A 17,061-nucleotide genomic window follows, 5' to 3' on the forward strand; every position below is an offset into this window, starting at 1 on the left:
AGTATTAACTCAGTCATTCAAGGTATCTTACTGGTACATGACCTTTGGTCACTCTCTCTGACCTTCTCAATAAGTCACTTGTGATACCTGATGAGGGCTCAGTCTCAAGTGATTCAAAGTCAAGTTCATACTGTGGGTAGACAGGTTGTGGGATGGACCACTGCCAACAAGGACCAAATGGCTATCCAACAGGAAACACATTACCTTTACCTTCAGGAGCTGTCGCTGACCTTTTGTCAAGGGCTACTTGATTTGGAACAGCATTCTCTGCAGGATTCTTCCTGGAATCATCTCTGAAGTCATCTGGGGGATGGTTGGTGATGTCATCTCCACTGTCATCTCTGGAGGGATCTTGGACATCATCTGTCAGGCAAAGCTTCAGCTGGCTACGCCGTACCACCTTAGCTGTCTCTTCATTCTCTGTAGAGATTTTGTAGATCTCTACTCCAGGCAGAGGAATAGCTCGAACGATGTATGGGCAAGTTTCCCATTTCTCATATAGTTTGCTGGCGCAATTGACTCGCCCCCTGGGCCGTGGGGCACTCGGAACCGGGCTTCAGTGTGATGATGGGGGTAGTAGTGGAAACCCGGTCCGTGGCTCAGGGTGGCCAGACCAGTGGTAGTCTACTATGTTTTGCAATGTCTATGCTGGGTGCTGTCTATGCGGGTAAACGTGGGCCCCGTTTCCCGCTATCCTATATGGTGCCTTCCTAGCAAGGTTTAGCAGGGGGTCGCACCAAGTGATGATCACGACCTCCGGTTCTTGGCTGAGGGATAATTTACCTCCACCAATTTGGGATCCGGTACCCTTTTCTTGCCTGACCCGTCACCCAATTTCACGTTGGTCCTTAGGGTCCCTTCTGCCTCCTTGTTTCTGAGCCCTTCTGTTTCTCTGTCACTTCTTCTCCTTTCCTGTTCCTTCTTCTCCTCCTTCCCTCGGCCTCTTCTCCAGGCCTACTTCTCCTTCTCCTCCCAGGCTCCGGCCTTTTCTCTAGGACTGCCTTTGAGCAGAGCTCATACAGAGCCTCCGCTCCCTGTCTTCTCCTCTCTCTCACTGTCTGTCTGAACTGAACTCTGATCTAAGATGGTTCCCACCTTTTATACCTCCCCTCTGAGTGTGAGCTCAGGTGACCAGCACCCAATGAGCTCCTACCTATGCTCAGAAACCGTCCCCTCCTGCTCCTACATCACTGGGTTTTCCTCCCCCCTCCCCACTCCAGCCGGGGACATGGTCTGTCGTGCCTGCATTACTATTTAAATGGGAGCACTGTTGAGCTGTCCCCCGGAAATGGGGTGTGTGTTATGCATGCAGCTAACTGAGCCCTGGTCCATACTCCATCCTTACCCAGGAGTGGAATATCACACCTCTGGTAGAGGTGCAATACCCCTCTAGCGGCCGAACCATCGGGGCGCTACACAATGATTCTTCTTAAGCCACACTCGATCTCCGACTGTCAGGGGTTTTGCTTTGGCATTCACTTTATAGTTCTCTTATTGTCTCTGACAAATGACTTTCATTCTCTCTTCCACAATGGCATTAGCTTCTTCTAGTCTTCGCTGATGCTCTGTGACCCAATCGCTGTGTGGCAAAGAGTCAACTGTCTCTGGAACTTGCACTTCCAATGCAACATCTGCCAGTAGTCTTCCTTGTTGACCAAACAGCAGGTAATAAGGCGTATACCTGGTGGAATAATGGACATTGTTATTGTAGAGGTAGACTAACTCTGGCAATAGATTTAGCCAACCAGTTCTCTGCTGAGCAGGTATTGCATGTAGCATGTCAATTAGAGTCTGGTTCATCCGCTCACATAGGCCGTTACACTGTGGTTGATATGCAGTTCTTCTCACTTTCTTACAGCCATAGAGGGTACACAGTTCTTGGAACAGTTCAGATTCAAATGTAGCACCTCTATCAGTTAGGATCTTTTCTGGATATCCCTAAAGTTGTACGAAAGTCTTTCAGAAGATTTTGGCCATCGTTTTCGCTGTAAGGTCTTTCACTGGCACTGCCACAGAAAACTTGGTATAGTGGTCGATGATAGTAAAGGCGTAGGAGGCTCCAGTTGCACTAGGCTGTAGTTTCAAATGATCCAATGCAACCAACTCCAATGGGTTGTGAGTGACAATTGGATGCAAAGGTGCTTTCTGATCAGAGCTTTTTCCACGTCTCAAGGTACAAGCAGTACATTCACGGCACCATTTTTCTATGTCATTTCTCATTCCGACCCATTAGAATCTCTTTTGGATGTTAGCCTCAGTTTTGTGGCAACCAAAATGTCCAGATTGGTTATGGTAGGCTTCTAAGACAATGCTGACTTCTTGCCTTTGTATGACAATCTGGATAACTCGCTCATCGGTAGTTAGATCAATGGTTCTTCGAACCAGCAGTCTTTTTTCAGTGAATAGCCATTTACACTGTTTCAAAAGTCTATTCAACTCAAGGTCCCTGGAATTGTAGCTGCCCTGATCTCCATAGAGTCCATTCCTTGTACTGAGGATGTCTTTTAGAGTATTCAGCACTCTACTCTCTTCCTGGATTTGGATCCATTGGACTCTGTCAGTTTGCAACTGTTGCTCTTGCTGGTCGCATAAAGGCTGAAGATTTCGTCTTAACACACGGGCTCTCTGCTTTACAGGCAGTTGGTGGAAATCTGGCATCTCCACTTCTTCCTAATCATTAACTTCAGGCTCTTTACAAGTAGAAAGCCAGGCCAACACGTCAGCATTGGCATTAGATTTTCATGCTCCGTATTTGATACTGAATTAGTAATTTGCCAGTCGTGATGCCCATCTCTGTTCTAGGGTTCCCAGTCGGGCAGTGTTCAGGTGCGCCAACGGATTGTTGTCTGTGAAGGCTATGAAAGGAGTAGCCGCCAAGTAGTCTCTGAAGTTCTTTGTTACTACTCATACCAATGCGAGGAGCTCAAGCTTGAAGGAACTATAGGTTCTCTGGATTCCGCTGTGTTAGTCTGAGGGAACGGCTCGAATAGGCAATTACCATCTCCTTACCATCTTGAACTTGTGCAAGGACAGCATCTAATCCTTTCTTGCTTGCATCAGTATAAAGGTGAAACGGACAGTTGTAATCAGGGTATGCCAGGATAGGAGCTTCTGTCAACATTTTCTTCAGCTGATTAAAGAAAATATCTAGTTCTTTAGTCCAGGTGATCAATTGACTCTTTCGTGTCTGATGTGCAGAATGACCTCTCAATAGTTCTTGCAGGGGCACAGCAATCTGGGTGAAATTTTTGATGAAGCTGCGGTAGTATCCTGCAAATCCCAAGAAACTTCTGACTTCTCGGACAGTAGTAGGAACAGGCCACTTCTGGACAACGGCGATCTTTTCAGGATCTGGAACCCCTCCTTCAGCAGTCACTATGTGGCCTAGATACTGCACTCTGGGTTTCACTAGGTGACACTTAGAGGGCTTGACTTTCAGGCCATAGCTAGTGAGAGTCTTGAAGACATCTGACAGGTGCTCAAGGTGTTCTTCATATGTTCTGGAAAACACAATCACATCATCCAGGTAAATCAGGACTGTCTCAAAGTTCTTGTGACCTAGGCATTATTCCATTAGCCTTTGGAAAGTTTCTGGGGCATTGCAAAGTCCAAATGCCATAAGATTGAATTCAAACAGACCCATAGGCATTGTGAAGACTGTTTTCTCTTGGTCTTCTGGGGCAAAGGTACTTGCCAATACCCACTGGTCATGTCCAATGTCGAGAAGAATGCAGCAGACTTTAAAGCTGTGAAGGATTCCTAAATACGTGGCATGAGGTAGGCGTCTTTGTGGGTGACACCATTCAGCTTTCTATAGTCCACACAGAAACGGATGTTCCCATCTTTCTTTCTCACACGGGCAAGTGGTGCTGCCCAGGGACTGTGCCTGTCTCTGATAACATCTGTGCTTTTCATGTCCTGAATTAACTTTTTCACTGGCTGGTACATTGTTTGAGGGATGGGCCGGTGTTTTTGCCGAATAGGTTGGTGTGAACCAGTAGGAATGGTGTGCGGGATGACTTCCACTTTCCCAAAGTTCATGGGATTTTTACTGAAGGCTTGATTGATGGTGTTCTTTCACAACTTTCAGAACTCCATTCTTCCATTCGTCTGGCGTGTTCTGATCTCCCGCATGAATCTCTTTCCACCATGGGATTTCATGAGTTTTCACGGGACTTTCCTCTGTCTGGGCACTTTGTTGACAGTTCAGCATCTCTTGACTCAGGATATCCTGGATGGACACTCTTGACAGCTTGGCAACAGCGCGGTATTTTCCCAACTGCACACGTTGATCGCTGAAATTCAGCAAACGAATAGGAACTCTCCCTCCAATTACTGTAGCTAGACTCTGGGCAGTCAGAAAGGACACTTCACCATTCGTCGAGACCAATTCCACTAGGACATCGTAGACTTGACCTTGCAGACCTATTTGTCCAAACCACCGTCTCAGCACCTGGGGGCAAAAGATGGGACGTCTACTCACCACCTGGTTCCATCTGGACCAGCAAACTTTTGATGTCCATGCAGTAAGCGGATGGTCCTCTAGATCACCTCTGTTTCTGTGGGTGGGGCCAGAGTCAGTTCATGCTTCAGGGCATCCAGCATCTCTTGCAGGCAGTTTTGCAAAATGTTCATACACAGGACAACTGGGGGAAATCCTTCATCTTGGACATCAACAACAATTAGGTCCTGTCTTGGAAGCTCCACTTGGCCGATTTTTATTGTGGGTTCCCAATAACCTTGCTGGGGAACAGCTTGTCCATTGATGGCAATAACATTTATGGAGACTTCTGGAAGGTGCAGTAACTGGTCAGGATATGCCAGGATATGCCAGTAGCATTCATAATAAGAGGCTTGAATGGTGGCGACTTGAGAGCCAGTGTTGAGCAAAACTGAGAAAGGAATTCCATTAATTTCAATGGTGATTACTAGACACCTGCCAATATATCTGGGGGCCAATTTTGGATCGTCTGGACCTAAGCGTTCCTCTCCCGAGGGTTGGTCCTCCCCTCGGGGCATTCCAGTTTAACTGTTAGCACTCCAGTTCAATGTGGTCGCTTCTCCAGCACTTCCTGCAGATAGGCTTCCATAGAGTGTCAAACTGATCCATAGGCCATCTACCTGGGTTGTCATAGCCATTTTCTCTTGAGCCATAGCGCCATCTGTCTCTTTGGAACCAGGAGACTTCAAGTTGCCGGTACTGCTGTTGCTTTAAATCTTTTAGTTCCTCACACACCACTGTCAGTCTCTTGGTGAGTTCTACTACTTGTTCACGCAGGTCACCTGCAGCATCATGGGTTTGAACTTGAACACAATTGGTAACAGTTTCTTTGAGGCCAGTTGGTGGTGCTATTTCAGGTTTAGAGAAAGCATCTATCTGGTTCTTAGGCTGGTTATATGGGCTACTGCAAGCGGGAACTTGACTGGAATCTGCTTCTACTCCCAAGACTCTAATAGCCATCTACTTGAAGTCTAAGAATGAGCTGTCTGGGTTCTGCAGGGACAGTATCCTCAGTTGAGTTTTGATAGACTCTGCCCTTGCCCCCTCTACAAACTGGTTCATTAGGGCGTTATCCGCATTCATTACTTCATGAGGGTCCACCTGACGTATAGCATGCAGTGCTTCTTGCAAGCTAAGAGCAAAATCTCTGAGTGACTCATCAAGCTGCTGTTTTCTACCAAAGAACCGCATTTTTAATTATGGGACAGTTCTGATATCAAAAGTGTCACTCAGCCTCTCAAAGATTAGTTCCACAGTTCTTTTCTCAGTATGGGGCCAGGATTTCACCTCACTTAGAGCTGTTCCACTCAATTGCTAAATTAATATCTCCACCTTGTGCTCTGCAGACACTGGATAAAGTCTAAACATAGCCTGCATCTTTTCTCTAAAGTCTCTTAATTCATGTGCATCCCCTTTTTAGCTTGGGAGCCACGGTGCTCCAAAATAATACAGCATAGTTAGAGGCATTGTGTGGGTTATGCTGTAAGCTCCACTATTGCTGGGCAGATTGCACTCTTTATCCTCAGACATTTTGTACAGTCTATTATAGTCAGATGCTGGTACAGTTTGCTTACCCTCTTCCAGGGGTACTGTGCCTTTAATTTTGGCTATGATCTGGTTCTATATTGCTGCAGGGATCACTGATGTTGCACTGCAATCCTGTATATGAGGCAGGACTTCCTCTTCCTCGGCATGCTGTGCTGCAATTGGCTGAGGCACGATGAAGAAGGCGGGACTTCCTTTTGGTGCTGTGCTTGTCCTCACGGCGGCCATTAACAAATGTACAGTTCATTAAGTTCTGCAGTCACAATGGCTGGGGTTTCTTGCACACCTTTTATTTAGTAGGATCCTGTTCGTGGACGCCAGATTATTGTAATACCAGTGATGCACTACTCTGCCATAGGTCACACATCATGTATAGTGCTGATGATACCACCTCGCTATGGGAGGTACAAAAGTAAAAGAAAGTGTAGTTTGTGATGCCAGGGTGCACTGTATTAACTTCTGTTTCCTGGTAGTGTGATGATATGTATTGCACCCGATTGTCCAGAAAAACAGAGAAGCCAATAGGCTATTGATAAGATTTACTTGTTGTATACAAACACAGGTAAATCCAGACAAACGATGATTCAGCAGAGTTTCAGTTTCAATGCAGCAAGCACAGTTACTTACCAGCACAGGCGGATTATAATGAGGGCAATCTGGGCTACCGCCCGGGGCCTGGGCCTCCAGGGGGCCCATGGCCAGATTGCCCTCATTATAATGTTTTCGGCAGAGGGGGACCACACTGTGCCTTAGACGCCAGCCGGCCGCATGAGGGAGACAGACACGCCCCCTGCACGCTGTGTGCCGCGTCTCCAGAGCTGACGTCACACAGCGGCGCCAGGAGCTCATCAGCCTGCAAGAGAGGGGCATCAGCTTGCCGGAGAGGAGCATCAGCCTGCCGGAGAGGAGCATCAGCCTGCCGGAGAGGAGCTTGTGCAGCAGACCTCAGTGGATGGCGGTAAATATGAGAATTGAGGAGAGGGCTGCAGGACGCTGCTCTCCTCCTGATGAGTTCACACAGATCCCATACTGTCAGGTCAGCAGTCGCTCTGCTGGGGCTCAGTGTGACTTATTGCCGGAGTCTGACCTTTGCTGCAGATCAGGTCACTCTGGGTCATCGGCTCAAGTGTCACCAGATCTGCAAGAAAATTCAGAGTCCTGCAATAAATCACACTGAGCCCCTGCAGAGCGACCACAGACATCGCATATAGGATCCTGCACTGACTGATCAACGCTGAACCTACAGGACATCACATACTATACTGCTCCATATATAATGTGTGCGGTCCTGTAGGCAGGTCCAGGTGTGATCAGTACAGTGTATATCCCTGTACAAAAGGTCACATCCAGTATACAGATTAGTGTATGGTATACTGTGTTACAGACATCAGATGGGATATAACAATGTGTATAGTATATAACATCTGATGTCTGTATCACAGTATATCATACTAGCTATTGAACCCGTTCTACGCCCGGGTGGCAAGCTTTTTTATTGGTATATTCTCCTCCATCCTGGTCCCCCATCCTGGTATATACTCCCCCATCCTGGTATATACTCCCCCATCCTGGTATATACTACCCCATCCTGGTCCATGCCCCCCTCCCCATCCTGGTCACCCATCCTGGTATATACTCCTCCATCCTGGTATATACTACCCCATACTGGTCCATGGCCCCCCTTATCCTGCTCCCCCATCCTGGTATATACTCCTCCATCCAAGTATATGCTTCCCCATCCTGGTATATGCTCCCCCATTCTGGTCCATGCTTCCCCCCCATCCTGGTATATGCTCCCCCATCCTAGTCACCAATCCTGATATGTACTCCCCCATCCATAAATAAATTTAAAAAAAAGACTCCTACTTGCTTTTCCACCTCTCCACTGCAGCGCATCGTCTGCGTTATTTCACTAAAATTGCGCCGGAATCGGCGCCCGCGCATAGCTTGATATTCGTTTTCATTTTAATGAATACAATTGTGCAGAGTGTATTCAACAAAATGGCGCCAGAGTACGCGCATGCGCATGCCACGCTGTCCATTTTGTTGAAGACACTGTGCATATTTGTCTTCACTAAAATGCAGCCGAAAATCGCGCTATGCGCAGGCGCCAATTTTGGCGCCACACTCTTCCCCCGGCCTCTCCAGAGATGACCGTACCGAACAAGTATGTGTTTATGGTGCCGGAGATCGCGGTATGCGCTCAGTGCTTATGCATACCGCGATCTCCGGCACCACACTCCTCATCCCTGTCTGGGATGTGGATGTGTCTTTCTGTTTGTGGCCAGACTGTGCAGGTATTGCACTTGCGCAGTCTATAGAGGCTTCGGACAGAAGCACACAGCCCTGATTATTCTATAGATACCAGTCATGTATTGTCATATAGACTGTAAAGGGCCGTACCTAGGGGAATCGGGGGGGGGCATGTGACCTGGGTACATTCGTCAGGGGGGTGCCTTCGGGCCACCTCATGCGATGATCAGAGGTGTCTCCCAGGTAGCTGTATTTTGCATTCGACCATTCTCTGAGCTGGCTGTGGAATCGACAATCGATCAGAGAAGGGAGCTATGTACGGGCTCATACTAAATATAGGGAGCTATGTGGGGGCTCACACTGTATAAAGGGAGCTATGTGCGGGCACTTATTGTATATAGGGAGCTATGTGCGGGCACTTATTGTATATAGGGAGCTATGTGCAGGCTCTTATTGTATATAGGGAGCTATGTGCGGGCTCCTATTGTATATAGGGAGCTATGTGTGGGCTCTTACTGTACATAGGGAGCTATGTATGGGCTCTTACTGTATATAGGGAGCTATGTGGGGGCTCATACTGTATAAAGGGAGCTATGTGCGGGCTTTTACTGTATATCGGGAGCTATGTACAGGCTCTTATTGAATATAGGGAGCTATGTGTGAGCTCATACTGTATAAAGGGAGCTATGTGTGGGCACTTATTGTATATAGGGAGCTATGTGCGGGCTCCTATTGTATATAGGGAGCTATGTGCGGCTCCTATTGTATATAGGGAGCTATGTGTGGGCTCTTGCTGTATATAGGGAGCGATGTGGGGGCTCATACTGTATAAAGGGAGCTATGTGCGGGCTCCTATTGTATATAGGGAGCTATGTGCGGGCTCCTATTGTATATAGGGCGCTATGTGCGGGCTCCTATTGTATATAGGGCGCTATGTGCGGGCTCCTATTGTATATAGGGAGCTATGTGCGGGCTCCTATTGTATATAGGGAGCTATGTGCGGGCTCCTATTGTATATAGGGAGCTATGTGCGGGCTCCTATTGTATATAGGGAGCTATGTGGGGGCTCATACTGTATCTAGGAGGCTATGTGAGGGCCTATACTGTATCTAGCGGGCTATGTGGGGGCTCATACTGTGTCTAGGAAGCTATGTGGGGGCTCATACTGTATGTAGGTGGCAGTGTGGGGGCTCATACTGTGTGTAGGGGGCTGTGTAGGGGCTCATACTGTATCTAGGGAGCTATATGGGGGCTCATACAGTATATAGGGGGATGTCAGCATACTTAAAACTGCTCAATATTAAGTCATACAATTAATATTATTTTTTATTATTTTGTTAATATTATTAATATGGAGCAGAATTAATTTCAGCCTATTGGTTCATGCCAGGGACGACACCGGCAGGATCACACAATATCCCACCACTGCCACCAATTTGTCAGGGATTCCACCCACACACAGTCAGGAACGACACCGGGGAGATGATGCAATAGCTCACCGTGCCGTCACGCTGTCCGTATTTCGTCCGGAGTCGCGAGCACGCGATCCAGGCTACACTCTATGTAGGTATCGGTAAGCGACCAGTGAGAGTATGGCGTAACACCCTGGGTCCCACAGCCTGGAATCCGTGTTTAACGCCCTCCGTATATATGGCTTCAGGGGAGGGAACGATTACAGAACAAAAGAAACAGAACTATTAAATTTTATATTTAATCCAAAAGGGAGGCAGTGTTTAGGAAAAATATATACAAGGATGTTACAAGGGAGACATTAAAATACATAGGCAGTTACATAAAATAAACAAGAGGAAAGAGAAGATAACTTACTTACACTATACGATCGCGGAGACGATTCAATATAGGTGGAGGAGGGGCTCTCCAGATTATGCTGTTATTGAACAGGACCCGTTGCTTATAATCCTTATTCCCCCCTGGCAATGAGTGCTCCTGTCTTCTCCATAAATTATTTTATACCTAAGGGGAGATCTGGCCACATGCCCCTAGTGGTGACATCATGTGGGCCGGTCTCCAGCCTGTACATTTTTATTAAAAACGCTAACTTCTGCGATAACTCATTGCTCGTTGATGGCAGACGCTTGCAAACTACGCCATTTTTTCCCTTATGATTTTATCTTTATTTTGATATCACACTTCACATAGCTGCAGTCTGCTATTCTGGTGTTTTTGCGCTACAGCTCCCTGATTTTGGTTACAGCCCGGGAAAACTACCTATACATTCCTGGGCTGATTTGGTCACTACCCATTTGGGTCTCGTTATTGCCGGATGTATGGAACTCGTACTATTTCATATCTAATATCGGAGCCGATCTGGCTATGGCTGGTGGCCAGGAATTGTCTGTGGGTCTCTTTGAACTTAACGAACCATTTCCTCTTTCCTCCAAACTCATTGCTTGGGAGAAGGTGTCAATCTATCTCAGGTCTGTGTTAAGAGGAAATACATTTGCATTTTAGCTTGTGACACTTCATGTATAAAGCCTTTTGGCTGTGGGGGATAATTTGCAGGAAGACACAGTATAATTGTCATCTCTGGACAAACACTACAGGAGAGGGCATGGGAGAAGAGGCTAATATTCTGTTAATCTGTCCCTGACATTAAGATTTTCCTGACAGTTCGGCTGTCTCTATTATGTATAGCGCTATGTTATGTATAGGGTTGTACATAATGTAAAAAAATTCCGTCCTTTTCCGTCTACAGATGTGATCAAAGCATTTGTGTGTTACTCACATGACCTATCACATGATCTATCAAAGGGGATCATGTGACATGTCACGTGATACATCAGGTGCCCGAGGAGGGGCCACGCCTTCTAAACTGCCCGGGGCCCTGGCTACTCTTAATCCACCCCTGCTTACCAGTATAGTAATGCATATACATAAATGGTGCAGCGATTCCTGAGTACCAGCTTCTGCTTATATGCACAGTCTATCACACAACTGACTGCAGCTGAGGCTGTGGTCTCTCATATACAGGAGCTCTGAGCCTCCTACCTGCTCCTTCAGTTTTCCTAGGCAAAGACAACAACACAAAATGTCTCCTTCTCTCTGGGTGATAAGCCCAGGACCTGATCATGTGGTCTAAACATGTGACCTTATTGCCATATATGGAAAGCAGGGCTGAATTGTTAACTCTATTTGATGGTGCTACGGGGGATCATCAGAGATTGGAATATTTTTTATAACCCAACCCTGACTTTTACTTCTCAACAACTTAGTCCCTGACTTGTTTGGAGATCTCCTTGGTCTTCATGGTGTTGCTTGGATAGTGGTGCCTCTTGCTTAATGGTGTTGTAGCCTCTGTGGCCTTTCAGAAAAGGTATGTATATACTAATAGACCATGTGACAGATTGCACACAGATTGACTACCTTTCACTAAGCATGTGACTTAAAAGGATAATTGCTTGCATCAGAATTTTTTAGGGGCTGCATCGCAAAAGGGGTGAATACATATGCACATGACAATTTTTAGTTATTTGATCCTATAAATTTAATTTATGCCTATATTTTTCTCACTTCACCAACTTAGACTATTTAGTTCTGATGCATCACACACAAATTGGATTACAAAAATATTTAAACACAGGTTGTAATGTAGCAAAATAAGTAAAAAGCCAAGGGGGGTGAATACTTTTGCAAGCCACTGTAAGCATAAGGATGTTGATGGAAACGTTGTTATTATATTGCTTTGTGGATTTAAAGTATAGAAATGTTTTCTTTTATTTTGTCACACATCAGTTTGTGATGTGTTTCTATATTGTGGACCACACTAATGTTATCATTTTTTTGTTCTTTATTTTAGAATATATTCAGAAGGGAGTTTGAAATATTATGGAAAAGAACTGGTCCAAATATGGGCAGCCCTAAAGAGCCTCAGCGATTGCAACTGTCAACACCAGATGGTGCCAGTGATAACCTTTCCCTTCGTTCTCCTATTTCCTCAAGAATATGGCAGGCTGAAGACCCTACACGCAATTCGGGGCTTGATGGAGAGGATCTATGTATGAGAAACTTCTGTGTCAGTGTACATGGAGACCATGAACTTATGGAAGGAAGTTTCAGCTTCGACACAGATGCAGATGATATCTTAGAAGTACGTAGGGACTTTTCTGTGGATGCTGATGGTTCATATTCTTTTCATGAAGTCAGGGAAGATCAATGTACATCAAAGCAAGGAGATTGGAACTGTAAATCTGACAACCCTCAAACTGAGACACTCTCTAAGAAATCGCATGAAGAGAGCACAAACATTGTGTCAGTGACAGATGGAAAAGGAACGGACCTAAGTAATTCAGAGAATAAGAAGGATAGTAAGGGACAAGTATTAGATGCCCCCAGAGTACCTGAAGTGAGTCTGTCTTTAGGAATGAACACTGCCACAGTTTCTAGAGTTCATAACGAACAAGAAGAAACACCAGAAAGAGAGAAAGAAAATGTTAGTGGAAAAGTAGAATCAATACAACTTGCCAGTAGTCTTAGTGATCGAGCAAGTAAAGAAATTCTGGCAGAGGCAATTGCAGAGTGTAAGAAGGTTACCAATGGAGAAATGGGTATAACGACATATGCAGCTAACTTATTGCCTTCAAGTTCAGGCAGTGATGTGGAAGAAAAACAGTTTAGATCTATTGCAATAAGCCCTATTGTTCCACCAGATGGAAGTTCATCTTTTACTTTTCAGACAGGTATAACACCATTCACTAAAAATCCTTGTGAAAAAGTCAATGTTGGCAAGAATGATGATCTACTAAAAAACTATTTGTGTGAACTCACTCCTGCTGAAGGTGAGGCTGAAGGAAAAGTACACTATAGGTCTGTGGCTGTGAGTCCCATTATACCTCCAGGAGAAACATCATTATTCTCATTTCAAAAGGATCAGGGTCAGGAAGATAGAAAAGGCTGCTGTTCAAATCAAACTATGGACAGTAGAAGACAAGAGAAACTCCATGATGGAACTGAAAGCAAAGTAGAGTATAAATCTGTAGCAGTGAGTCCAATAATTCCACCTGATGGATCTTCTTCATTTACATTTCATGCATTAAGAACTGGTTCTAGCAACACAGCAGGAGTACAAGAAGCAAAGAATAATGAATTACTCCCCAAAACATATTCCTTTGAATTGACACCACCTAATCATGATGTAGGCACTCAAGCCGATACCAGACCAGAGTGTGTTTCAGTTGCAGTAAGTCCAATTGTACCCCCAGATGGATCATCTTCATTTACTTTCCAGACAGATCTACTGAATAGAATTGGTGTAGAGAAAGTGTCAGATAATGACAGCACTCAGAGTGGTACAAGAGTGCAGTATGTATCTGTGGCCATCAGTCCGATTGTGCTTCCGGGTGGGTCGTCATCTTTTACATTTATGGCAGAAAATAATGGTACAGATCAAAATAAAGATATTAATATTCAAACTACAGATAACCTTCCCAAAACATACTCCTTTGAGATCACTCCTCCAGATGATGAGCCTGGTCCTAGTACCAGAGTAGAATATAGGTCAGTTGCAGTTAGTCCTATTATACCTCCTGATGAAGTTTCTTTTTCTTTCCAATCTAATAAAAAGAAGGACTCGAACTTTGTAGATGCATTGTCTAAGACATGTTCAATTGAGCTCACACCTCCTAATGAGGATGTTGGGACAAAAGCTGATAAGAAGGTGGAATATGTGTCAGTGGCTGTGAGCCCCATTGTTATTTCACAGGGAGCTTCTTCTTTTCCCTTCCAAGGGGAGCAAACCGCCTTGCACCATGATCAGACACAAAAGCAGGACTCTTGCAGCGTAAGTGCCCTTCCAAACACATTACAAATACAAACAACCCTATATCATGATATAGGGATTCAAGTTGATTCTACAGTGCAGTGTGCTTCAATAGCTGTTAGTCCAATGGTACCACTGCAAGGATCATGTTCTTTTATGTTCAACACAGAGGATGTCAATGAAGCCTGCACAACATGTTCACACATGCGTGAAAAGCCTGAGATGAAGGATGCAGAGATGCAAGTGTCCTTTCCAGTAGAAACAAGATCTATTGCAACTGACCCAATGACTCCCAAAGGAAAATCGCCACAAGCTTCCTATCCTGAGGTCAAAGTAAAAGAAGCCAAAGCAGATCACCCAGAACCTGTAAGAGAGGTCAGCTGGGATGAGAAAGGTATGACGTGGGAAGTGTATGGAGCATCAATGGAAGTTGAAGTTTTGGGGATGGCCATACAGAAACACCTGGAAAAGCAGATTGAGGAGCATGGGAGACAGAAGGTGATGACTCCTCAAAATACAGCTAGAGGTAGTTCTATTCGAGGTGCTGTAGAAAAGAATGAAAGCAAAAAAAGACAACCTAGTGCTTTCCGCAGCTTTTTTCGAAGAAGATCCCGTTGCTGTTCTCATGCTGGACAAACTGCAGAATGAACCTAGAAGAGATAAGCCATTTAAACCCTTGAAAGAAACATACAAGTAATGATTCATTCTGATATTGAAACAAAATTAATGGTTGAAAATGAGTATAGACAGAATCAAATATGGATTCTTCGCGTGAAAGTTCTTGTCTTAAGAGCTCAGTGGTTGGATTTAACTTTATTTTATTTTATTGAAAAGGTAAATGTGCTGTTCTAATGTCAAAACCTCTTTTTCATGATAAGACATGACAAGGGCAATGTAAAGTGTTATGCCGTGTAACATTGCATTTTTCTGCTCTAATACCTTCAGCACATATCCTATGCCTACCAGCAGAGAATTTAGCAATGTGCTTTAGTAGGAAGTTGTAGAGGTGACAGTGCGCTACACATGGTGCCAGAGTGCAGTAATGGTTATGGTGGTAATTGCTACAATACCTGGTTGTATTGGCTGACTCTGGATGATTTTTGTTTCCTTTTAGAAAAAGGTTTCAGTGATAGGACTGGGTCAGAAATATTGTTCTAAAATGTAAAAGGCAGATCTAACATATTGTCCGGGTGGCTTATATACAAAGAGATGTTTTGTTATTGTGAGCAGAAAAAGTCTCAGGCATTGATAAGCCTTCTGCTTCATTTATCAAAACATTAGAAAACAAAAACTGGCATTGATGCCCAAAGCAACCAATCACAGTTATTCTTCTAGAGTAATTCATAATGGTTCTGTAAACTATTCAGACATGACTGTATTAGTAAATACTGTTTGTATTCTCCATAAAATAAATTCTGGATTTTCTTTCCTTATAACTCATCTGCTATTCCTACAAGAAGTTCATGAATAAAACGACGACTGGCTGTTACCATACCACTAAAACAGGCATAGCAGAATTAATTACAGCTTCTCTTTAAAGGGAATCTGGCAACAGGATTGCATCCTCCCCCCAACATTTATATGCGTATGTTGCTCTTTCAAAAACACGTTCAGCAATATCTTTACATGGCCAGTCCGTTCCTCCATTACTGAAAAATCAGCAGTTGAGCTGATATGCCAATGAGGCTGTAGATATGAAGCCTTTGTCACTCCAGCTCTATTCCCAAATCGGTTCTGCCTCCTCCTGATTGACTGGCAGCATCAATCTAATGCTGTGTGACTTCAGGCAAAGGAGCCATCAGTCAAACAGGAGGCTGCACTGGGCAGGCAATAGAGCTGGAGTGACAGAGGCTTCTGATCTACAGTCTCATTAGCATATCAGTTCAAACACTGATTTTGTCAGCAATGGAGGAATGGACTGGCCATGAAAAGGTATTGCTGTATTTGTTTTTAAAAGAGCTACATACGCACATAAATAGTTTGGGGTTGGAAATCCTGCTGACAGATTCCCATTAAGCATTGAAAGAGGAGCTCTGATTAATTGATAAGCACAAGACCAGTTTTATCTTTTGAAAAGAACTAGTGATTGGACTACTTACATTACACATAGATCAGGTGCAGTCAGAATACTATGCAGTATTCTAAAATCTATTGACTTATTAAGCCATACAAAGGCTTATCTGGTGAAAACAAGTTGTCTCCTAACACAGGATAGGCAATACCTTGTTAATCGGTGGAGGTCCTACTCATCAGACCTGCACTTATCAGCAGAACAGGGCAGTAGCAGTGTTTATGCTCGATAGCTGCTCCATTCATTATCTATTGGATCTGCCAAGCGCTGTGCTCAGCTTTTTTCAGCAGCCTCATAGAGAATGAATGAATCAGCGGTTAGGCATATGGCTTTCCACTCCATTTTGTAATGGGGATAAAAGTGCCCTGTCAGAGATGAAAAAAAAAAATTCCCCATTCTGCTGACTTGTATGGTTTCCAGTAGTTGGACCTCAACTGATCAATAAATTCTCACCTAAGCTTTGTTTTCGCTGGACAGCCCCTTTAAGTCCACCCTACAATGATAGTAAGGGATCTTCTGACTGAGTGTCATATGGCACATTTTGCTGTGCATGTTGCATAAATGGCAAATATAATGTAATTATTGTTATATGGGCAATTGCTTCAGGCATGCTCCCTGGTTTTAAAATTCCCCATTTAAAATATTTGCTTATAATTTCTGCTTTTTTTTCTTGTTGCCATGGCAATCAGCTTCTGCAAGTAACCATAGCTGTGTATATTGCGAAGGAAACTTGTATTCAGAACAAATATGTCTGCTTTCATGCAGATGCTTTAAAAATAGTTTACATACAGATATGTTTATAAAGGATACATTTGAAACACCATCATTAAAAACATTTTGCTTTTCTACTATTGTAATGTCAAATTGCTACTATTTATATGCACAGATTTTTATGCTTATTTGTTAACTTTGAAA

At 44.4% G+C, this 17,061-nt stretch overlaps 1 protein-coding gene across 4 annotated transcripts in view; it reads left to right on the forward strand.

Annotated features, from left to right (window-relative positions):
• Window positions 1-15,701, forward strand: part of GPRIN1 (G protein regulated inducer of neurite outgrowth 1) — a 155,852-nt gene extending 140,151 nt beyond the window's left edge. For all 4 annotated transcript variants that reach the window (XM_073651375.1, XM_073651376.1, XM_073651378.1 and 1 more), the window contains one exon: window positions 12,117-15,701. In XM_073651375.1, coding sequence (XP_073507476.1) covers window positions 12,117-14,723 — 2,607 coding nt within the window. In that variant the 3' untranslated portion in view covers window positions 14,724-15,701. The remainder of the gene's footprint in view (window positions 1-12,116) is intronic.
• The last annotated feature ends 1,360 nt before the right edge of the window (window positions 15,702-17,061 follow it).

The sequence above is a fragment of the Phyllobates terribilis genome, unplaced genomic scaffold, assembly GCF_046119375.1.
Source record: "Phyllobates terribilis strain yellow unplaced genomic scaffold, ASM4611937v1 Scaffold_11__3_contigs__length_659146591, whole genome shotgun sequence".
Lineage (NCBI taxonomy): Eukaryota > Metazoa > Chordata > Amphibia > Anura > Dendrobatidae > Phyllobates > Phyllobates terribilis.